At 48.3% G+C, this 25049-nt stretch overlaps 1 protein-coding gene and 1 long non-coding RNA gene across 2 annotated transcripts; both read left to right on the top strand.

Annotated features, from left to right (window-relative positions):
* The first annotated feature begins 413 nt into the window (after positions 1-413).
* Positions 414-3093, top strand: LOC119112661 (uncharacterized). Its single transcript, XR_005095761.1, has 4 exons — positions 414-491; positions 1075-1187; positions 1589-1795; positions 2233-3093. It is a non-coding gene; the product is annotated as an uncharacterized LOC119112661 (long non-coding RNA).
* A 13408-nt stretch (positions 3094-16501) lies between these two features.
* Positions 16502-19020, top strand: LOC119113078 (putative cuticle collagen 79). Its single transcript, XM_037237402.1, has 3 exons — positions 16502-16565; positions 17226-17426; positions 17994-19020. The coding sequence occupies exons 1-3, from the start codon at positions 16502-16504 to the stop codon at positions 18536-18538; spliced, it is 810 nt and encodes a 269-aa protein (XP_037093297.1). The 3' UTR covers positions 18539-19020.
* Positions 19021-25049: the final 6029 nt, after the last annotated feature.

Raw genomic sequence — 25049 nt, 5'->3', positions numbered from 1 at the left:
AGATCCTGTTCGTTGGATCTTTGGAATTATAACGGTGCTTCTATTGCTCTAGCAGAGTATTGGAAGATCTGAATGCGGTTGATTAGTGTACCACTCATAACAGACACCTGCGCCTAATAACTGATTATCATTGGCTTTATTAACCGCGGTGCTAAAATATATTTTGACATATGATAGCGCATGAAAAATAAAAAAAAACAGAAGCGATGTAACGAACCTTTTTCGCCATACTCAGTTGCATCTATCTAGGCTAACGCATGCACCTTACCCGTTGGCTGACGACCACAAGTGTTATTCAATTCCATTTGCACTGCTGGGCGGAGGATCTCTTCACGCCACAGCGTGGAATGATTTTAGCGCCGAGTAGATATTTTGATCGTTTGGGTGAGGAATCTCTTGACGCCAAAACATATAATAATTCAAGTATTGGACATTTCAATTATAGTTCTTAGAAGAACAACGGCCAGCATAATAATTCACAACTGATAAGAGTACGGAGATGCTCTGCTTTGTATTTATTCCGTGGTGCTTAACTTCATGCACGGGAAGTAGCACGATTTAGTCTAGAAAGAAATGCGTCTATGCGGCCTGGTGGCTGCATATCATTGAGCCCCAGCCATAGCTTGCTACGTTTTCTGGTCTGCTACAGTTTTTTGGTTTCCCGAAACTAACAATCTCCTTCTTTGTCAGAGCTCCCATGTTTGGCGCGTCAGTTACCGGGCAGCAGTATAGGAGGTGTTTTCGGTAGAGCGGCGGCCAGCTCCAACAACGGCCCCGCACGACGCGCCGCCGGGTGGCCGTTTTCTGCGCAGCGTTGCTCACCAGAAATTCTGTTGAAATAACACCCCTCAGTTCCACTTCATTGACATATGAGTGAGAGTGTTGCCATAAGCGTAAGTAGGAATGAACACCTTTGGCAGTTGGTATGATATGAAATAAATGCGTCACTGGAGGTCCACAAGCCAGTTTTTCGCGAATGTGTTCCAATCACGCCACTTTCTGCGCTGTTTGCCGCCCTTCCCGCGAGTATTTCTGGTGCTCCCGCCCACAGTTGACCTTTTAATGACTCATCAGGAATGCCTGACATTTCGGCACAGCCACAGTAAGCAGAGTGTGACGACGAGCAGCCATTGGTGCAGCTATGCTGACGCTGGTAGCCCTCGCCGTGGTTCTGGTCGGCGCCGTGGGTAAGTTTGCTTCGCATTTCTTTCCGCACAGATGCTGTGTTTTACCAAGCGGGGGAAGGGGGTGGGTGTGGTGGGGTGGTGGAAAGACAACTGCAACGGCATGCAAGCACTTACATTTTGCCTCATTTGTCAACTTTGAAATGGCTGCCGCGTCATATCGCCCATCTCTCGTCTGGTCACTGATCGAGATGTACCGGCGGTGCCTGGTTATCGGCCAGGCAAATTCAAACGCGCGTCAATGATGGTAGCTTTCACACGGCATAAATTTGCAGCGTGATTGTGCATATTTGGAACGCGCTGACATTTGGCTCTTGGTTTTGCTCCTGAACGGTCGGGAGGGGCCGTAAACTACACCCACGAGGACCCTGTCCGACTTCCCTAGTCAGGCTGTATTTTTGCAGACGGGTCCACACCCACGGCGCTCTGCGGCACACAGCCGTGTCCTGAGCCGCTCCAGTGCCGTGAAGAGAGAGACGTGTCAGTCTGTGTGCGCGTGCCGGCCCCCACTTGCGCTGACACCAGCTGCCCGGCCGGACAAGAGTGTATTCTGCAACAGGCGTTTTGTGACTCCTCACCCTGCGACCCGAAACCTACTTGCGTCAATAGAAGTGAGTACATTCAATTATCTCACCAAGCAGACAATGATGAATAGTTCATTCACAGTAAACCAGTACTATCATGATTTTTTTCGCAACGCATATGACGAAACTTTTTGACATGAGCCTGGATTTTGAACTGAAACGTGGTCAATGGTTTCACTTAAGCGAGTGCCTACTGATTGGCATGTAAAATGCAAGTAAAATTATGTTGTTACCATTCACCTATTTGTTACCATTTGTTATTTACTATTCATTAAATTGTTACCATTCGCTATTTATTGTGTTTGCGCTGACGAGCCCAACTGCGCGAACTCAATGCATTCCAACGCAATGTGCCTGTTGATCTCCACTGAGCGCACCGCATTGTCCTGCCCTGCTAAGAACGCTGAATTGCTGTGCACACCACCTTCATCCCGACGTCCGTAAATGTTTTGTTCTGTTCTCAGATCCCTGCGGAACCTGCTTTGCTCCGCAGGAGTTCTGCCAGCTGCTGCCATCGCCGATCTGCCGTCTTGTCGTAACCATAACATGCGCCAACAAGATCTGCCCGCCCGGAAAGAAATGCAAGGAGCAAGTCTTTAACTGCTTCAGAGCCCCGTGTCCCCCGATCCCAGAGTGTGTGTAAATGATTCTGTATGTCTACTGGCATCAAATGAGATGATGGCTACCCGAAACACGATCGCGCATAGATAAAACACGTGTAAGGTCTCGCTTGGGTACGTATGCTGGGGTCACAGCATTAATATTATTTTTGCGGATCATCTTGGCCTTCTAAGACACCTTAGCCTTCCATCTTATCGGTTCATAATTTACGATGCGATGGTCAGAATCGATTTTGCGTGTGGTTTTGAAACGTTTCATTTTGTTTCACTAAAAAGCTGTTTACATCAGAGACATCTGGTACAAAATGCAAATAACTATGCAATGGTAAGGTGATCACCTAACATGCATAATACGTACGTTTCCAGATAAGTATTTGAAAACTTGGTTGCAATAACACTAAGCCGGTGCTGATCACGACGGAAACCAGCTTTTAAGCGTAATGGAGGTCATGGAGTAGAAGGTTTTGTTCGGTTTCTTGCTTAGTTGGAGCATTGCCACAGTTCTTTATCAACATCAGGATAATTGTGAGCCTCGTGTATTTTTGTTATGCTCAAATGACGCCGTGCTTAATAGGTGTAATAATCCTAAAGGAGTTGTCATGCCATATGCTCTCGTTACTGGTGAACAATTACAGTTTATATTGGGGTGTTCCGCTTCAGGCGTTCTAAAACCCAAAGGAGTAGTTCTGCTGCTTCAATACAGGATGGTCATGAAAAAAATAGTCATCTGATTATTTCACGAAATATCCAGAAAATAAGCAGCATTTCTTAAATGAATGAATCCGAAACTTTGAATGGATGGCTTCTGAGATCAGCGCTCACGTTAAGAAGTGCTTGTGGTGTGAGCACTGACACTTCACACCCGCTCGCGCAACTGCAGGTCGACGACAGAATTTGGTAGCAGAAGTTTAGCCTACCACATCACTCGGCACGGTCCGTCCTGCCCTCTAACGTCAACTGACCTTTAGCGCGTCCGCTGCCGTCGGCCGCGAGTCATACCTGTTGAAGGCAGACAGCGAGCTGTTGTGGCGACTCCATCACACACCGTCACGCGTGGGTGGATCGGAAGGCAGGCGAGCTAACCAACTGAGTCGCCGGGACGGGATTCACCAAAGCACGCTAATGTCCCATTTCATAATATATATCGAGAAACGAAGCAATTTGGCTGGTCCATAAATGAGTTGTCTACGCTCCATGCATCACGGCTCACCCGAGATGTTCAACACAAAGCATTCACAGCATGATTTTGAAGTGAATATCGTGAGTTGTACTTCGTATTTGGACACACCTCATCGCACCTCTCGTTTAACACGCGCTCGGGTGGGGTGGGGGCGGGGGTAAAATTGACCCCTCTGAAGATTTTTCCAGAATGGTTTCCAAACGGCGCGGCGCAGCCGCGCCAAATTTTTCGCAGCTGTAGACAACTGAATAGCAGATCGTTTGACATACAAATTTATACGTGCCTTGTAAATTCACTGGCATATGATAGGTCAAAGTCAGGCCATAGTTTCAACGAAGGCACTTCCTAGGGAATCGTCCAATCTGATGCAATAACGGAGAGTTTGACGGAGCCCTACATCTCTGAGATGCTTTCTTAGGTACCAAAAATATTGAATGAGCAAATCACGTTGACCTAAGGTCAGGTATGAAGGTCAGGCCAAGGCCAAAAACAAACTGATTTATTACTCTAGGGCTTGCTGTATGGGATAGTTTGTGGTGCTCATTTCGAATAGTTTGACAGCAGGAACCGCATTATACGTCTTCCATTAACTTTTTAGAGGTCAGAGCAGGTCATTGACCTAAGATGACTCGGGTCAACATTTTGTTTTAGGAACATACTGCCTAGCGTAATCTTTGTCGCTTATTCAAATGGAAAACTCAGAGCAATCTTGTATGATTTTGGTCAAAAGATCAAAAGGTCAAACAAGGTCACTGACCTCAAAGGGGCATGTGACCTTTTGCCCAGAAACAGTTGCCTAGGTTCTGGGGGCACTTTAGAGGCCAGCCTGGAATTTGACCTTGTTTGACGTTATTTGACCTGAAGGACATGACCTGGGAAGCTCAAACTTTCACCTAAGTCAGTTTACGTACGGGTCAAGACACTCTATAAATTTAGTGTCTCTAGCTCCTTTAGTTCCCGAGATCTTATGAGGGTCAAATTGACCCCCACCCGAGCGAAGGGTATCTAGCCGGCCACCCGGGCGCGTGTTAGAGGGATGGAGTGATCGGTTTCATCCGTGCTGAAAAGCAAAGTCACACCAGCATCACCTATCTATCTTTTCAGTGCACTTATCGAACATTGTAAATGCCACACCATTTCTCATATAAGGCCTTTCAGCGGGTTATTCAGCTGATAGTTGCATTTAAACATACCCCTTTTACACCATAATTAGTACAAACAATGTTCTTGCCTCCTGGTGCACTTGCGCCGCTCCATCCAAGTTACCTTATCACTCCTGCATCCCTGATCCTCTAAACACCAAGGCCGCACACACCTTACCATATTTTTGTCATCTGCAGCCACATGGTTCAAGCAAAGCCACCACTTTTGTAGGTTTGCAGGCTGCCGAAATGTATGCTTTGTGTTCCAATGTTTACGGTATTCCTTGCTTGCATTTGTGGTGATACACGACCAATCCAAATTTCACTTTGCAGTTAGTTGAAACACACATTGTATGACATGAAGATAAAGAAAGCGGAGCTGTGCGAGCAGGGGAGTTGTTTCGCAAAAAGAGTTGGGAGAGGAGAGCTTAACACCACAAAATTGCGACACGTACAGCCAAAATACACCGACAAATTGGTTGTCCCCCATGATCTGGACCATTTTTTAAGTGTGTGCGGGGGCGGGGAAGGAGAGCTGTGGCTCCCACACTGAATAGGAAACTACAGCCCTGCTCAAGAGGTGATCGCACCTGATACCTGTGCAAGGGTCACGCGGCGAAAGAGTCAGAAAGGAAAGTTAACGTGATAACGGTCATTGTGCATACCAGGATGCAATAAATGCGCATGGTGGAAAATCTTTTTTTAGGGAAGCTTACTTTGCTCATATCCCGTGAGAAAACATCCTCTTCTCTCACTGCTCTGAATTGTTGCAATTGCTCATGCTTAAGCTAACACGGGGGCGTGGGCAGTTCTCAGTGATGAGTGGGTTGAAACATTGATTTACGGTGGTGCATGTAAATAATGACCTAAGAAATCCCCAACTTAGCACTGGGTTTCCCAACAACCATTTTGGCGCAGCTCTGGCTCTATATGCTTGTTGAAATACACGAATAGATGCTTTCACTCTCGTTGATTGACAGTATATCTGCTACCAAGAAATAATGGCATGTGGTACAAGCAGCTCAAAACCTATCACTCCCAGCTTTTTACCAGTTATATTCTGTGGAGACTGCAGGCACAGCAGGGCATGGTTAAGCGGAGTGTTTCACATTTGAACACAATTTATCCAGCATTAGATATGATGAAGCAAGCTCACTTAAAACCATTGGCATACTTTTAGGTAGCAAAACTGCTCTAGACAGCACAATTCTCTGTGTAGTAAATGTTCTCCCCATTGCGTCATGGTTTTATTACGTCATCGTACCTTACACAGCATTGATTGAAAGCCAATTGACGGCCGCGCGCTCACGAGCGCCAGACATGAACGCCCCAACAATTATGTTCTTCTTAGTCTTGATCACCGCATGGGTGATGCAATTACGGGATTTAAATGAAGCTATTATGACGCCATGAATGCTAGGTTGACTTTAAAATACTCTCCCCAAAATACCTTTTCCCATTTCTGCAGACATGTACCTCAGAAACTAGAGCGGCTTAGGTCTTAAAAAGGGCAGCATTGTGATGAGCACCGAAAATATCTATTTGAGACAACGGAGGTAATTACTGTAAGAAAGTAATGCATTACGTTCAAAACACAATTAATTGCATTACATATATCTCAGCACAGACACAATACAATGGCTAAGATGATTGATTAACCCCCTCTGTTCTTCCATTTCATGACAAGCATGCTAACAGTTGTCCCTTGAGTAGTTTCAATGTATGAAGCAATGATGTTTTCACCTGGAATATAGCGCATTTTGTGTATGCAATGCCTCATCAGCCCAAGACAAACCGATCGGTAGAATACAGCGAAAACATGATAGCAGACAGCTCCAGATTCAGGTGTTTGTCTTTGATTGCGGTATTTGAAATGAATGGATGATATTGGTAATATGGCGCATAGCCCTACTGGCCCTCCTGACTCATTACCGTCCATCATACACTATCCGATGCCGCTTGAGATACACGTACCTACCTTGTTTCGACAACAGTTATAAAACAATGATGCTGCATTCAATGGAAAAATTGCATCTTCGAAGGTCTTAAATCATGCACCTGCACATCCTGTACAGTTCGGTCCCGAAAATCACTCCTTTGGCATCAGTTGCGAAGTGGAATAAAGTCCATCCCTGACCAATGGACTGTGCCATCACTAACACAGAGTTTGGGATTAATACGGTGTTAGGCTCCTATTTCAACAATTACAGTTCAGGCCTCGTATCAATCAGTTCCAAAGGCGGTGCATCCTCTAACTTAAATAACGTATATTATGATTGTCCTGCTAGAAAATACGCGACTGAAATAAAGCTGCAATGCTTGTTTTTAAGCCGCTACATAGCTCACATGGATCTAGGCTGGCCGGATCAGACTATGTTGCAATCAATTTGAAGAGGCGCAGCCAAGCGCCACTTGAGAACCCCCTTGCCTTGGGTACGATGTTGTGTTTTGTTTTTCATGGATGGATCAGTAAACTGGTCGCGACAAGAAGTAAAAATCCGTTTGATGCTTAGTCACTGGGCTCGCCTCCCTCCCTCCGCCTCCCTCCTTCCTAAGTAAATCTTGAATGCGTCCCTGAGTCTAGCCCTCGGCCCGATAGGAGGGAGCAGGGGTGGGGTTGGGGGGAGGGCGTGGTGAGGGGTAGCGGTACGCCTTCTCCTTAGGTTTTCTGAGGATATCCTCAGCATGTCATGTGTAATTGCACATACATTTTCAGTATCTCATGGGGCATTGCGCGTGTTGTGTCACAAAACAGGTGTTTCTAGCATTTCTGCTCTTCGAGCAGTAGCGGTTTTTCAGGAGCACCGCACGGTCATCCGCGGCCGGCACGGGCACCTGGTGCTAACCGCCACTGGCTTTGCCTGTCACCAATTCATGTCTGTCCATACATCATTACGAGCCGAGGGACCGTAGGCCGAGGGGGTCTTGGCCAACTCATCGAAAAATTTCGTGTTGAACAGCCTGTTTCGACTGTGACGCTCATGGCAGTTCTTTTTTCGCAGCCACCGTGAAACCGTGAAAGCGTCGATGCCCATGTTTGACACTGTTCAAAAATGACATTCCTTGGACGCTCATTCGTAAACGTTGAGTCTCAAATGGCAAAAGCCTATGCAACAGACGTAATTTTCCGCAAAAAAGCTCTAATTTTTTGGTTGAGAAATCAATTTGGAACGTCATTTGGTGCAGTTTACAACCCCAGCCATCCTAAGATTTAAAGCCCCTTAACTTCCGCGGTACACGCTCTCAAAGATACGCATGCTGTTTTCTCCGGCTATCTTTACGCCGTTTAGGTACGCCTAAGGCATCGTCGCAGCGTCATCCAAATTTTGCCACCTCATAGACGTGGCGTGCGAGGCCAAGCACACATTTCAAGCCATTCAAATCCCCCGTCCGTGAGTACTACTTTCAACTCAAGTGGATGTCTATAGGATTTCATTTAAAGTAGAGCAAATTGTGCATATCGTGTTTTGTGCTACATGGTCTTTAAAGTTGTACATGGTTGCCAAGTTAGTACGGAAAAAAGGCTGGTAGTCGATAAGCTAAGGATTGCACCATAACCAAATATGTGAATATAAATTGAATTGTTAAACTGGCGGAAAAATCTGCAAGAACACCACGAGAAACAGCAAAAACAAGAGCACAACAACATTTGTCTCAACAAATACTTCCAGCACCACCATTGCAGCCTTTCAGCGAGTTGAAGTACTACCTGTGCGTACTAGGGTGTCAATCTCGCACGGCTTGTCTTGCAGTACCTCACTGTCATACAAACGTTTCATGCCGCAATCAAACAATGCCTTATTGGGAAGTGTATATACCAAATTCAGAAACTTTTGTCTTGTAGAGCAGTCGTTTCGACGCTTAAGTATATCACTAATCATAAGTGGGTTGATTTTATGATATCTCATGCTTGCATTAATATCTTCAAATCTGGAACATTCCCTTAAAATCAGCCGGGGGGGGGGGGGGGGGCTCAGGCACTTCGACAACATATAAAGTAACATCCCTGGATGAGCCTTCTCGTTTGTGTTGGCATTTTCCCCTTTTTACCCCATTTTGATTTGTCGTATATAGCACTTAGGAAACCCCTTGCCTTTCTTCAGAGTGAGGGCCCAGTGGGTAGAACACTAGGGGCGCGTTATATCTCCTGGTCAGCGGGTGAAGGGTCGTTCCATCTCAGACCGGGATGCCTACCCGCTGCCTTTCTGGCGTTACAGGCTATATGTGTAATCAATGAATTGTCCATACAATCATGGACATCGGTCAACTGCCTGACGCCGAAGGCCCCCTGACCCGGAAATTTAGACCTGGATCGACGCAGGGGTCTTTATTGACGCAAAACAGATCTCTTATCGACGCGGATGTCCAATGTTACCAGACTCCAGTTCAGCATAACGGACCCCTGGCTGAAATCATATGGAGAGCTCTTCGTACTGAAATGGAATCCCTGACTGGCACACGGCCCTCCGTTGTCTCATTGTGGATTCCCATCGCGAATGATCATATCTACTTTCATTGACAGAGATTCCCAAGGACCAGTGCAAGGCACCGGTGCATTTCAATGGTTCTTTCGAACGTTGCCGACTATAAATATGTTGACGTTTTTTGGTGCTAACATTTGACCGGTTTGTTTTTAATCTCCTATGATACATCGCATCGTATCGTGGCAAAATAGCGCAACTTCCTGCAGTCTGTGGATCATTAAACATGACAGAATAATGCGAAAACACTCTGACAATAGCACAAAACTATGTCAGAGTCAACAACGCATATTCATCGTATAATCAAAAGCGCACATCTTGCAGGTAAAAACCAGAAGATGCTCAAGTAAGCACGGTACGAACGGGGAGCTTTTACAGTGTGACTGGCTGAGTCAGCTGCACCCAACTGAACGTGACATTGCAGTCTCCATTTTTTTCTTCCTTTTACCTGTGAAACAATCGGTAGAAGCCTTCTTGAACATTCATATGATTGTGATTTCCTATTTGCAAAGCCCTTCTTGGACTTTGGCCCCAGAATGTTGAGGAGCCAAACACACCTTTGGGGGGGGGGGGGGCAAATCAGACATGGGGGGAGGGCAGTGGCCCAACCAGAAGAATACAATTCGACACCCGTGGAAAACACTGATATTTTTCAGACGAGCAATGACAGAAGATCCCCTCGAATTTGGGGGGGGGGGGCATATTCATTAACGAATTCTCTCCAGCCCTAAACAAACAAATTCTTGCGCAACCCTTGAGTTATTGGGTGCTGGGTGGTACAAACTGCAGATGTGATTGTGGCAATGTGTTGTGTCTTTGTAGTGTTTCCATTATGGGTGTACTTTGTACCTATCTTAGTGATAATGGGATTTTGTGTTGCTTCAATTGGCCATGCTTCACTTGCCTTTTGTTTACTACAATATGTTTTTCCGATAGTAATGTACAGTTTTCATTATTAAAAATCTCTCAACTTATTTATTGTGCCATTTAGACATTTCCGACGATGAGATAGACCCTCAAAACGTAAGAATGTAGATATTGACGAGCATATGAGCGATTTTGCACGCACTATCATATATATAAAACGATAATGCTAAGTAAAAAGCCCGGAAACTCCAACGACTCATAATAAAGCTCGCAAATGCAGAGACAGTAATAATTTATGCATCATTATATATATATATATATATATATATATATATATATATACAAAAGAGGAGAGGACCAATAATCCTTAGTGTCAACCCCAGCTGAACCCAGATGCCATGAATTTCAATACTTGACCACGGAACTAAATACATTCGGAGGCCCAGACAATTTTCGATTCCGGAGAAAAATTACCTACTTGTACTACGCTGTAAAACTGTCCTGACGCTTTCAATCCTATGTCGTTGTTTAAGGGCACATATTAATATCATGGTGTCTTGATGAATACAGCTCGCCGGTCCAGCAAACCAACTCACCGCAGGCTAACGGCTACACAAAATTTGCGACCCATAATGCTCCACGTAAATAACGCTATTGAATGTTGAATTCTTGAGTGCTGGAGCACCACTCCCATCTGCTTAAAAATGAATATTTTATGCTAACCCTTTACGGCACCAGCTCCGACCTATCTACCAAAATAGCAAGGTTTCGTTGGTCATGGTTATACTTCTCGCATACGTGCACGATATGCACTAACCTGGGCCTTCGCTCGAATTCGCAGGAACGCGTCGGGAATATCTCCTACGTCTCGCTCTGCGAGGATGAGCGGACGTCGGCATGGACAAGCTGCATCCAGGCTTGGGCAGACTTCGAAGATGCGTCGTTCTGTTTCATTTCGCTGGCGATGGTCAACATCCGCTGCTGTTCTCCCTCATCGCAAACAGTCTCGGGTTTCCACTGCGGAGGCCCGATGACCTACCTTCTCTTTGAGATGGGAGCGGCTTGCTCCCTACTTCCTCTCTTCTTGCTGTTACATTGCTGTCCTTAAATTTATCTCAGATCTGTGGGACAAGACTTTAGTGTCAAACCGGTCACTGGATATCTCACAGGCTACCGAAATCTTGGGCGTGATTGCACGATTGCCGAATGCGCATCTTCAGAAGATCTTAGGGGAAGGGGGTTTGCATTGGCCCCTTATTAACGCGAGGGTCATTAAAAGGCTGTTCATATGCTCGCTGTGTGGTGAGTTTCTGTCAAATTTCTGAGGACTGCGCACAAACTATTGATGAACACGGAAAGATGGTGTATTTGGTTTCGGAACGTTTCAACACAACACGAGCCGCACTATCATATCCCTGTCTTTCTGTGGACAAATTCATGACGAACACTTCAATACGTAATCATGTATGAAGTTATACTTCAGTCTGTTGAAGCTGTATAGACGTAGCCACATCATCAACTAAAATCGTCGCAACCAAATTATGGCGTAACTACTTCGTAGCGACGTCTACTTTGTTGCTGAAATTGCGTCAGCTGATTCTGGAGAGGGCACATAGTGACATCATCGCACGATTTGAAGCGTTATTCGTGTGATGAAGCAATTTCCAGAACAGTGCTGCAATCATTGGTCTTCTACCATCCTGACAGACCTGTGTTTGTTACTAACGCAGTTTCCGGAAGCAATGGAAGCAGCCATGCAGTCCATCAAAATAAAACACATGCACATATAAACACCCAGATACCTCTAACACCTATAAAAAAACTATAAATATCTTATAAGCACCATCAATAAATATCAACACCTAGAAAACAATATGTCGTTGACCAGGGTGATCTTCAAAAGCACGCTGCTATCATATGCCCCAGTCCACAGCGATCGTTTCAGGCTCGGTCAGTTTGATAACATATTCTGTTCCGTGACTATGCCGCAGCGACGTCAGTACAGGGCCGCTCATCTTCCCTCGTGTAACAGGGCTGGGGCGCGTCTCCCGGTGCATTACATTCCTGCAGTCTCCTAGATCAGTATTTCATCGCATCTGATCACAAGCTTCAAGCCATAAAGACACATAGTTTGTCAAGTCAGAGATGTTCAGGATATGACGAGAAAACTGGGGCCGAGGTTACCGGAATATTTTAACGGAGCTTTCCTTTTACCGGTTTTACCTCACACTTGTACAATTACACAAGTAGGTCAACATCAGCACCACTTCCTTGATGGATACACACATATTTTCCTTAATCGCATGATGGGTGCGGAAACCAATAGTAACCTTGGGATACGGGAAAACTTAACTTGGGCCACAGTTTGTCCCAATGAAGTATTGCAATCGTACGCGCATTGCGCAGCATTAAACTGATGATTCGGCGCTAGAATGCCGTTCATTTTGTATTTCTATCAAAGCTGCCATCCAGTAGCAGTTTCATAATAGACTCGCTGGATTCCGTGCCGACGTCATCAGTTTCACAAGGCTGGTCGGCAGGAAACTTCTATTTTTTTAAACGCTGATTTTGATTTCATGCCTGGCACGCGTCGTTACCCAGCTCGTAGCGCACTGATTGACGGCCGCACTGGCTGCCAAACTGTCGCTCGAGCCTGATGGAACGATTGGAGCGCTGTCCCATCTCCAGAGGCAATACTTCCCTATCGAACAAGAGGCAAAGTAAAAAGGCATCCCTATGATATTTGTCCATCACTATCGTCATCATCCCCGCATGTTTGGGGTACTTTTTGGCCCGCATTCGGCAGGAGCATAGTGCAGGGCGGGTTTACCTGAAAAACATGCGCGGGTCTGGCCTTGGTGGCGCCTCGCCACCTGCGAGGCTCAGCCTGCTCGACAGTGAAAGGCAAAGGAGAAGTTGCACTTAGCTCAAGCCGGCCACCGCACCAGGTGCGTGTCACCGACACACAATCACAAAAGAATCTCAAAATTCGCTTAGTCAGGCTGTCTGGCCGCATCACACTCGCCAGTCACGGGTTTGCTCGGACGCTGTGAACCGAGGTGAAACACAGCCGGGCTGCTCCACACAGAATGCCATTGTCTGCGGCTGGCGTAAATGCATTGCAATTTTGAACAAACGCGTGGCAGCATGACGCGTGGGCCTTAGGCAAGCAGAGGCACAAAGCAAACACATGGTAGAATGGCGCGCGGGCCTTAGGAAAGCAGAAGCATCAAACAAACGCGCGGTAGGATGACGCGTGGGCCTGAGCTTAGCAAGGACATGAAACAAGCGCGTGACAGTGATGACGCATAGGTCTCAGGCTAGCAAGACCATCGTGTATTTTGCGTATGGTGCATAACTGCTAATCTCATTGTCCCTGGTGTGCAAAGGGAGAACGATTATGATCCTTACCCGTGTGCGGTATGTTGTATGCTATGTAATGTATAATGTATATAATGTAATGTAATGTATATATTTTATGTTGTGTGCGGTATGTTAGTCACCCTGCGCAGCTATTGTTCTAAACATCCATCACCTGAATCCTGTGGATGTCACTAGTCTGCAGCTGAGATAGGTCATGATCCGAATTCGTGCGATGATTGATTTATTTAAAAGCGAATTCATTGTTCAGCCGCAAAGACGCCACAGGGTGGGTAATGTGAGCGGCCGTCCACTATGCTGTCATACAGCGTAAGCGGACACACATGTTTGCCTAATCCGAAATTCTACGTGGGTACTCGGAAAACCATGATATTTCTAGTGTACAAGGCCGGCAGCAATAATGCAAGAAGAGACTCGATCGTGACTTTTAACTTGCGACCGATAACATATGGCTGAAGTGGGGAGGAGACCCCGACAATGGATATATATGACATGGCCGAGAACAGCCAGCGCTGCAGGAGGCCGCTACTATCAATAACAAGAGGCCTCAACAATGTAAGTGTCTTAGATGAGGCCCAAGGTACGGCAGTACGACCACACCATAGCCGAGAGGGGACTTCACCCTAGTACAGGAGGCGACTTGAGTGTGCAGATCAGGCGAATCAGTTCAGGCTGTGCTACAAGGGAGAGAGTTTTTTTTTCCAGGCTAACGAGGCGTCCCATTAATTTCCAAAGGGGAAGCTGATATTTCCGAGGAGAAACATGTTCTATAATCAACAAGCTCCACACATTTTCCGCAATGCATGTCGTGAGCGAGGTGATAGCGTAAGGACCGTGTGTGATGGAGAGCCAAGATAAGGCAAGATGTCCCGTCATAAGCAAGACACAACTGAGAAGGCCGAAAAGATCCTGTACTGTGGACGTCTTGGATAGTTGAAGATCATTGCAAGGTAGGTGGTGTTCTTCATAGTGCATAGAGTTATGATACAGCAGGGCGGGAAACCCTCCACGGATTAGCATGGGCCCTTTTATGACCAGGAGTAGGATTCTGTTGCGCCCAAGAGGAACATTTGTGTATGTGATGGGGGCCAATAGCTAATCCAGGAATCGATCATCCAGGTACATCACACGGTTTATAAAACTCTACTGGCGCTGGCATTGTAGTGAAATCTGAAATCTGTCGCGAGTTTGATCATGTTCACACATTCATTCTCCCCCAAAAGTTTCCTCGGATTACCTAATTAAATGACTTTTATCAGCGTCTCTGGGAAGTGACAGATGACTACACGCAATCAGAGACGACAAGGTGACTTGCACATAGTCCACATCATCGGTGCCTAGGAAATGCTTATAGACGACCACAAAGTCACGCAAATGCTCTGCAAGCACACTATTACGCTATTTACTTGATGGTTATACTTGTATGTTATTTTAGACATCCCATGAAACGCCAACAGGGGATTGGGCGTCTCAAGGAAAGCCTGGCCGAAACAATCAAATCTAAGTTGCATAGTCGTTTTATGTGTGATATTCGTTTGCATGAACAATTGGTTTAATGATGTTCATATAACACTAATACTTCGAATACATCAAGTAGCAATAATTTTCGTCGTGTTCTCATCTCACAGCTATGAGGCTACAAAATCTGTGAAAAGAACGGAATTACTATCCGCGCTATCTTGTCATGCGTCGATCACGTGGTTCTTGGCCGTTTAAAATTAACGACTCATCTGGAGAAAATCGACGGAATGTCGATACGTCGGAGTATGTGCCAGCAGCTACCGGGGCCCACGGCAGTAATCAGAAGACCATGAGCTTGCGGGAGGCCCTTCGTGAGCAGTCCTTGTTCGGGCAACAAGAGTTCACCAGGTGTGCGTATCGGTCAGAAGTAAAAGAGTGCAGCACCGTGCACAGCGAGTGCTGCAAAACACCTTTAACGTGCTTGTTTAGATGTCCCGATTCCGCGTCCTTCATCGCTGTCAACATGCAGACTGCATGAACGCTTAAAGAAGAGTGTTGTTAGTACTCACAAGGCGTGAACGTCTTCCATAATTGTCTCTTAGTGTTTCTTGTGTTGATCCATGGTTTAAGTAGCCTTTCCGAGAAAATATTGGCCATATTTTACTTCCGCTCGGACAGCTTGTAGAGACAACTGTTGGAGACTGACGGTTCATCCAGGTCGACAGACAATTTGCATGCGACTGTGCGGGGAAGCTTTTACGTGTCAGCCAATGCTTTGATGCGGCCATGCTATGCAGCAGTGGAGAGCCATCCACCTGCATCCACCTGACATATGTCAGGTCAAACAACCAGCCACCTCTGGGACTCTAGCCCGGGTACCTGTCACCCACGTCTGGGGTGGGGTGCCTGAACCACTTGACAACGGCTATGGAAGCTGATATTAGGTGTCGCATGTATGCCCCAAAGGGTGCGTAGCAACCTGAAGAACCTAAAATGGATGGAAACATTATGATCAGCGCATGAAGACTTCGTGCCGCTAATTGTATCCTTCGAAGCGAAAGGACAAGAAACATATTGATCATTCAATGGAATAGTACGCAGAGTACGGTTGCACAAAACGTGTTGCTTCCGGATAATTGCTGTTTTATTTGGAGCGACCCATGAGGCTACAGTACTCCTTGCCACTTCCTTGCCATTTCTAAGCACAACCCAGCCTTGCCACTTCTAAGCACAGCCCAGTACTGTGACGCATGCTCCGTCAGTTGGAACGTCCCAAATCACGTCCAACAGTTTCCTATCGGTTTCACCAGTATCATGCTCGTGCGCGCCAGTCATCGCTGTAAGGACATGTCGCCAAGGCTGATTCCACGGACTGCATGCTTCGCCCTTTCCAACAAGGAAAGCATGCCACCAGCATTGGGGGAGGAAGGGAGGGGGGGGGGGGGGCTCGCCGTTGGGGCTTGGAGAGCATTCCATTGTTTGATGACGATATCGAGGAAATGTTGCACGCCATACACCTTTGGGCGGCAGGCCGGCGCTGCCGGCGCGGGACCAGCGCCTATAAAGGCAGGAGCAGGCGACGCCACTCCAGTCGCGCAGCCATGGTCTGGCTGCCATCTGTATGCGTGCTTCTATGCGGGGCGACTGCGAGTGCTCTTTCCACACGTAAGCTGCTGGCGCGGACATCAGGTGGTGTTGAGTGTGATACTCAGCGCGTGGACGCGCGACATGTGCGGTAGAGCGGCGGTGTGCGAGGAGAACATGATCCTCGTTGTGGTGTGAGAACGCGCGCGCAAAGCCATTTCCGCCGTAGAAATGGTCATGCACAGCAAAGATGATCATAGTCATTCCACCAGCACCAGCAGTCATCATCGTCATACCAATGGGCATAGCAACTGCAGAGATCGGTGCTGCATGTATATCGGTATATTCCTACTCATGCGGGAACAGGCTGTCTTTATATGTCGTAATTTAACTTGAACCAAGCTGTGCCGGGCATGTCTTTGGAGCGCGCGTTGATAACCTTACCTGTCATTTCTGATGTACTCATCATGTTCACTTGCATATCAATGCAGCCCAAATCTACGCGAATTTACCGTAGTGTTTTGTGCTTCATTATAGACTCCAACGTAACGCTACTCGAATCCACAAATGTTCCAACTGCATAAACCACTCTGTGTGGCAAATACCTCCCTCTGAGGACGTCCCTGGTCGGCTCCATCTCTGACCTATGCATCCACTGTCTTCGGCGACTGCGCCACCGTCGCCTCCGCTGCGTCCGCCACAGCGTCCCGCGTGTCTGAGTCACCTGCGCCTTCTCGCCAGGAGGGTCCCGCACCTTCTGCGCCGACCAGCAGTGCCTACCTCCGAACGAGTGTGTCCGCCTGGGACACATCTCGGTGTGCGTGCGCCACCCACCGCCCACGTGCTCGGACACCACCTGCCCGGTCGGCCTCGAGTGTATCCTACAGCAGGATGTGTGCCTTTCGCGGCCCTGCCACCCCAAGCCGAAATGCGTCAAAGACAGTGAGTAGCTTCGGTGCGGATGAGCCCCGCTCTCAAGCTTCCCTTCGGGACTCTGGCTTTGCCTTCAGTGTGATTTGGTGGTTTAGTGTTTAAGTAGTGTTAGGAGGAGTGGTGTTTCCTAAATTCATTAGAGTGCAGAAGGCAAGACCTATGTTTGAAAATCACATATTTTGCATGTGATTTTCCTCGCAAATGAGCTTAGCATCTTACAGCTCAACCAACATTAGTACACCTGTGCGAGCTGGTGACTGTGCAGCAAAGTACAGACTGGTGGCCTGCATCAATGCCGTGATGTCGCACGCCAAGAGATTGCACGTCGCAGCCGTACGTGAAGATGTTGAGTCTCATTGATACGGAGAAAAGATGTGGTTGAGCAGTAAAGTTGCTAATCAAAAATGCTTAACGAAAATAATCGTGAACTTATTACTAGGTATTAAGGAAGGATTTGGAACATTGACGCGGACTTACTTCGTAACGTTATAAATGGCGGCCACTGGCGGCCTTAGGCCAGCCTCATGCGATCAAATTGTCAGTTGCCAGGCTGCAATGTTGTCGCACTATTCCCAGATCCGTGTGGAATATGCATAGCTCCGACGGAGTTCTGTGAGCTGCTGCCCACCCCGGTCTGCCGCTTCGTACTAGAGAAGACCTGCTCAAACAAGATCTGCGGGCCCGGCGAGAAGTGTGTGGAGGAGCCGCTGACGTGCGTGCGCGCGCCCTGCCCGGTGGAACTGGTCTGTGAGCCGGCCAGAAAGCGGCCCCACGCCCACGGCGGCCCGGCGCGGCGGCCTGCCGCCAGGCCAGGCCAGGCCGGATCCCGCGGCCCCGGTGGACCTGGTGGATCGGTCGGACCCGGCGGATCGGTCGGACCCGGCGGATCGGTCGGACCTGGAGGGTCGGGTGCTTTGGGTGGATTCGCAGGGCCAGGCGGATTGTTCGGATCTGGAGCGTTAGGCTCTGGTGGCAGAGGGGGACATAGGCCTGCGGGCACCCCAGGCCGAAATGAAATTGGGGATTCGAACTCACAAGGCAATGGAGATCATGATGATGATGATGATGACAGCGACAGTGATGATGATGATGATGCTGGCGATGAACACGGGGGCGACTAACCAAAGTTAAGAGCTCAGCCAGTCTGAGGCATATGTATTATCCATGCATGAATAATCGAAATCATCACCATCAATTTGAGTTTAATTTATCAGCCATAACTGTCGGTGCAGCGCCTTCACGCATGTTGCTGTGCAGCAAAACTGATCATCTCAGGCGCCGTCCATCCGCAACGATAAACATATCTTGCACGAAGAACACCGGACATCCGAAGATTGAATAAAGCAAGGGCGAGCGCGCCACAAGCGACGACCAGCGATATTGTATCGAATATGCGTTGCAAATCATTGAAAACAGCCTGTGGTACTGAAAAGCCTCTGGCCGGATCAGAGCGCCGTTCCGTACATGCAGATATGAACCTGAACCACATCAGTAGCTTGCACGGCTCCAAGCGTTGTTTGTTGTTTGAAATGGTTAGCTGTGACAGTGCATCTCGATGTTGTCTCTGAAAGAATATATATGAACGTGTGTCGCCCAGTCCCGTAGCCAGAGTGCGTAGTTCCGCAAAATGAGTGTGGGGGTGGGGGGGGGGGGGGGCTGGGCAGCAGAAAATGAGGCTGCCTGCCCCTAAGTTTCTTCCAATATTTAGATGACATTGTTCGCAAAGCTGGGAGGCTCGGGCCCAAGTCGAGTGGGGTGGGGGCTGAAGCCCAAGTGTGAGGGGAAGGGACAGAGCCAACTCCCAAACTGAATGGGGAACTGTATCCCCGCATCGACAACGAGACCGCATCAGTGGCTCATCCTTCGGCAATCATGTGTGATGTGCAACCTTGTGCATTGAGGTGTGGTGCAGCCTGAAGTAGCTAGTAATAATGACTAAAATCATGCAAATAAATTTGACAGATAATGAGGACAGTAAAATCTACTTCGCGTCAGAAGACCGTTGTCAGTATTTTGATTTTGCACATAAGTACAGTGCAGGGCAATAATGCAAGATTATGTTGCATTTCTGAATCTACAGACCTATTTCCATTCATGTTTTTCACACCTTTTGTGCATGTTTTGCGTTTATATTATGTTTATAAACATTTAGGGAGCAGCCTCTGCTGCCCCCCCCCCCAACCCTCACCCCACCCGTTCCCAGCGGTCCATACATGCCTATTGATCGTCAATCTAAATCAAGAACCATTAGTGCTACCAGGGGCACATTCAAGGATCGATCACAAGTAACTGTGCCCTCTCCTCTAAACCACTTATGCAGGTTAAGAGAGAGTATAGATAGTTGCATCAGCTTTTAATCTCAATTCCCGCATACCTTGATTAGTGAGAAAAGGGCTCAAACTATATCTGTGAACAGCTGTAACCTCCAGATACATACGCAGTTCATACCCAGCTTCATAAGGTTTTGGAGATCACGTCTTTCTTTTTTGAGATACAACTTCTGAATGACCTTCTTTCAGTACGAAAACTTACCCAGTGGTGGTGATTTGGTTTTTAAGGGCGCGTCGGCATCAGGGCCATTTTGCGCCCACTCGATGACGGTTAGCTACCTCTGCGACGACGCGATAAGTATGTTGTCAACTAATAACAGGTGGTATCACTGGCGCACTTACACTGAGAAGTGAGTAAAAATAACGTCAAAATCAATGTGTGCTAAAAATGCGAGTATATCTCCAAGGTCACCACATGGGTCTCGACCGAGTAACCGATGAAGGGCGCTGGTGGAAAAAAATCGTCGCCTCTCCGTCTCAAGGTGCCGGCATGAGACGAGCACATGTTCAACAGACAACCGGTCCCCGCATCTATCACACCGTGGCACATCCCTACGCGTCAAGTGAAACGAGTGTGTTGCATATGTATGACCCAACCGAAGCCCACAAAGGGCGACTTCCTGGAAGCGGCTTCGGCGATGGGAGGATTCCCAATCACCCAGTTGGGGCTTGATTTCCCTGAAGGCGTGAACATGTTGGTCGAACATGTGCTGCCACATATTGCGGACGTATTTGGAAATGACTGTCTTCAGATCTCGAGCGGGTACATAAATTGGTATTGGGTTTCTCTGACACGCCGCAGCTTTCGCTGCTGCGTCGACTTTTTCATTTCCCATTATTCCTATGTGGCTGGGGACCCACATAAATGTGATACGGCGGGGAGTGTTGTCCAGCCATTCCAGTTCCTCCCAAATTGAGCGCGTCAAAAATGAGTGGTCATGTGACATCGCCGTCGGGTCTAATGATAAAAGTGCACTACGTGAGTCGGTCCAAATGACTACATCCCTTTCAGGACGACAAGCAACGTACTGAAGCGCTGCTAAAATAGCAAACAGTTCTGAGGAAAAAACTGACAGGTGCTGCGGGAGGCATAGGCCTACGCTACGTACCACCGCAAACAAATGTGCAACGCGTTCCTGTTGAGCCCTTGGACCCATCGGTAAATATTTGTAATGAGTTCGCGTATTGTGAAATCTGTTCCAACGAATACGTGAGGAACTCTCGTAGTGAAGTGCCATTTTTACGATGCTGACAGAGTTCCAAATCATACTTAATACTCAGACGTCTCCACGAAGCTGGGTCCCGAAGAGTGTGCGGAGTAATGTCATCCAGCGTAATAAGCGACTCGTCTAGCCAGTCCCGGACGCGCAGGCACATCGGCCGCGATGACGTGGGCCGCCCCCTAAAAAAAGAACGGAGTAACGTCTGAGAGAAGATGAAGTTAAAGGCTGGGTGGTACGGAAATTGTGAAACCTTTATGGCGTAATTCAAAGTAACTCGTTGTCTCCTAAGAGGCAAGAGCGGTTCATTCGCTTCCACCAGCAAGTTTCTTGTTTGGGTCGTACGAAACGCCCCAGTGGCTATACGAACACATGTATGGTGGATTGTGTCCAAAACCCGCTTTGAATTGTAGACAGGACTAGCATAATCGATGACTGATCGAATTAGGGCCCTATACAGGTTCAACAGGGTGCTTCTATCGGCTCCAAAGGTCATACGACACATTACTTTCATGAGGTTCATGGGCTTGAGACACCTAGTCTTAACCATCTTAAACTGTTGCTTCAACGTGAGCCGACGATCAAACGTGAGGCCCAGAAAACAAATGTCGTTACAAACTGGGATAGTGGCATTATAGAGTCTCAACTCCGGGTCTCTACAGCCTCTAATCCGTGAGCAGATGTGCATGCACTTAGTCTTGGTGGTCGAAAATTTGAAGCCATTCTTAAGGCTCCACTCAGTTAGTGGAGTCAGGCATAACTGAAGCTGCCTCTCAGCAGACGTCGTTGTGGATGCCGCACACCAGATGGCAAAGCCGTCCACAAACAGTGACCGACTGATGGTAGGTGGCAGACAGTCGGCGATATCATCGATCATCAGCGCAAAGAGGGTTACGCTAAGGACGCTCCCTTGAGGAACACCGTTTTCTTGTTCATAGCGATCCGATAGCATGCCACCCACTCGGACACGGAAGAACCGACGACGTAAAAAGTTTTCAATGAAGAGTGCCATGTGACCTCGGAGTCCACACTTGTGTACTTTGCTTAGAATGCCATGGCGCCAGGTGGTATCATAAGCCCGCTCAATGTCAAAGAAGACTGCTATGGTGTGACGTCTTTGTTTAAAAGAATGTCGTATGGCTGTGTCTAAGATCGTTAAGTGGTCAACAGTGCATCGGTTCTTCCGAAACCCGCATTGCACTTTGGAAAGACAGCCGTGGGTTTCAAGGTACCACATGAGACGAGCATTCACGATCCTCTCTAGCACTTTGCATAGGGATGAAGTCAGCGAAATTGGGTGATAGTGCAGTGGGTCGGAACCATCCTTTCCGGGCTTCTGTATCGGGACTACAATGGCCTCCCGCCACGACTCCGGGAAGTCATCTTGCAACCATATGTAGTTGAAAAGTGAGAGTAAGGCATGGAGGGACTCCTTCTTTAGGTGATTCAGCACATCATTGTGGACTTTATCCAATCCAGACGACACACTCTTAGCTCTCTTAAGAGCAGTGCAGAGCTCCATGACAGTGAATGGTTGGTTGTACTCATAAATCTCTGAGTCAGGAATTCTAAAATTGATTGCCGTCTTCTCACTTTGTTCCTTGTAACGAATAAAGCGTGGGTCGTCTGTTCCATGTCGGCACCTTTCTGCAAGTGCGAGACTTATTTTGTTGGAAACTTCCTGTATGTTCAATATCGTGATTCCCGCCACTTTCAACACCGGAGCTGCAGTGGAGACGCTCCTACCGGAAATGCGACTAACTCGCTGCCACACTGCACTCAGTGGGGTGTGACGATTTAAACCATTTACATATTCCCTCCATGATGTACACTTTGCCTTACGTATTGTGCGTTTCGCAAATGCTCTGGCCTTTTAAAATGCGATAAGGTTGTTGGTCGTTGCAGAACGCTTAAAAACCCTGAACGCCCGCTTCCGCTTAAGAATTGCCGCCTTGCAGTCCTCTGACCACCAGGGAACAGGGATCCTGCGCGGCTCAGGTGATGTCAAGGGAATGCAAGACCTTGCAGTGTCGACAGTTGTGGATGTCACTTGTTGTGCAAGAGACGTTGCATTGTCGTCCTCGGTCGGCTGCACTCTAATATGGCACTCGTCAGTAAACATTTGCCAGTTAGCACGTCGAAGGTTCCAGCAGGAAGACCTCCTGCCTGGGTGTCCAGCATTCATCCCAAGCCATATTGGGAAATGGTCGCACCCATATGTAGTGCTCTGAACGGACCAAGACAACCGACAGAAAAGGGACGAGGAGCAGATTGAAAGATCTATCGCTGAAATAGTGCCGGACGGCAGAGATATATGGGTATGCCGGCCGGTGTTAACACAAAGATTATTTGCATTCAGCAAACGCTCAAGATGTTGGCCTCGGCGGCTTGTGTGACTGCAGCCCCACGAAGGGCTATGGGAGTTGAAATCACCTAGCAACAAGAACGGCGATGGAAGCTGATCGAAGATGGACTGTAGTGTCGAATCCGGTACTTCCTCAGCAGGAGGGAGGCAGACAGAACAGACAGTCAGCCTCAGCGACCCAAGGTCGACGACGACAGCAACAGCTTGAAGGTCAGTGTTAAGACTTACAGAAGGGCACGGTATACTGTGATGAACTAAAACCGCCACCCCACCATGGGCGATCGTGTCAGTTCTCACGTCTTTCCGAAAGACGCTGTAACATTTGATGTTAATGTGAGTGTCATCAGATACCTTTGTTTCTTGTAAGCATGCCACAACCGGGTTACGATAAGATAAGAGTGTGTGTAGATCCGACATGTTGGCCCTCAAGCCACGCATGTTCCGCTGTAAAAACGTCACTGGCATGCTAGGTATGCTTGTATGTGGGATGCACGGTTAAGATCCGTCGGTACAGCTTACATCTGCTTTAAGCGTTCACATAGGGTTTTGCACTAAACAAATCTCCCTGGCGACGCTCTATTTCAGTGGAGGTAAGCCGGACCCTTGGCCGAGCTTTGGGACTTCCACCCTCCGTAGGCGACGTCGGCCAAGGAGGGGCACGCTTTGTTGCACGACCCGCCACCGGGGACTGCAGGGTAGGCCGACCCGAAACCCTGTCCCCAGGTGGAGGAATGGGAGGCAGACCCATTGACCCTCCCGGTGAGTGGGGCGAAGTCGACAGCGGGAGCCGGCCCCCCGTCCGCTGTGCAGACGCCGACCTGGCGGCGCGCCCTGCAGGGCCAAGGTCCAGAGAACCCGGACGAACAACAGTTTCAGAGGGGCGGCTCCGGGAGGGAGCGACAACTGGGGGATGCCGAACCTTGTCCGGTTCCCGTGAGACGGAGGGACCGGCGCTTCCGGCAGGGCCACTAGCTGGGGAGCCAGAGGGGGTCAACTCTCGTAGCGCCCCTGTGCCAGCGACGACAGATGCCGTCGTAGCTAGTATGGATGGAGGGGAAGATGGAGCCCGGGAGGGCGTGTCTTCAGCACGGGCTGGGCCGGGGTGCGATGATGGGGGGCGAAGTCCACGACCTCGCTGGACCGTGGTCCATCTCTCGTTCCCGGGTCGCGACACAGCCCCGGGCTCTCTGGCAGCTCCACCAGGAGGTTCCAGCCCCATAGGCTGAGCTTCTCTAGCGGCGGCCAATGCCGCAGGTGGATTCTTTTCCGGAGGATCAGACTTCCGGTACGACTGAACAGCACAGCCAGTTGATACAAGTGTGCTTAGGACCAGCTGCACAAACTCGCCTACAGTCATGCCTTTGAAATCATCAAGTCTACTCAGTTTCAGTACCTCGTTGGCTGCCGGTGTTACTTGGGCTAAATTTCTTGCCGGATTGGTAAGGGCGTCTTTGTATGTCCTTGTGGTGGTCGCATCGCTGTGTCGGCGTTGGGCCTCCCGAAGCGAGACTCCTTCCTTGACTTTGATGCTCAGTACAGCTTTCGCTGACAAGAAGGACTGACAGCTGCGATATGACGCGACGTGACCCTGACCACAGTTGACGCATTTCATGGTTTCTGATTTACACTCATGTGATTTACACATGAGTGTTGGTGACCTATTTCCGCACACCTTCCGCATCTAACTTCTTTCCAGCACTTGTCCGTGAAATGGCCA

Source organism: Pollicipes pollicipes, unplaced genomic scaffold (genome assembly GCF_011947565.3).
Source record: "Pollicipes pollicipes isolate AB1234 unplaced genomic scaffold, Ppol_2.1 Scaffold_7261;HRSCAF=8764_pilon_pilon_pilon, whole genome shotgun sequence".
NCBI classification, from domain to species: domain Eukaryota; kingdom Metazoa; phylum Arthropoda; class Thecostraca; order Pollicipedomorpha; family Pollicipedidae; genus Pollicipes; species Pollicipes pollicipes.
The sequence above is the reverse complement of the archived record's forward strand: the minus strand, read 5'-3'. Positions and strand labels throughout refer to the sequence as shown.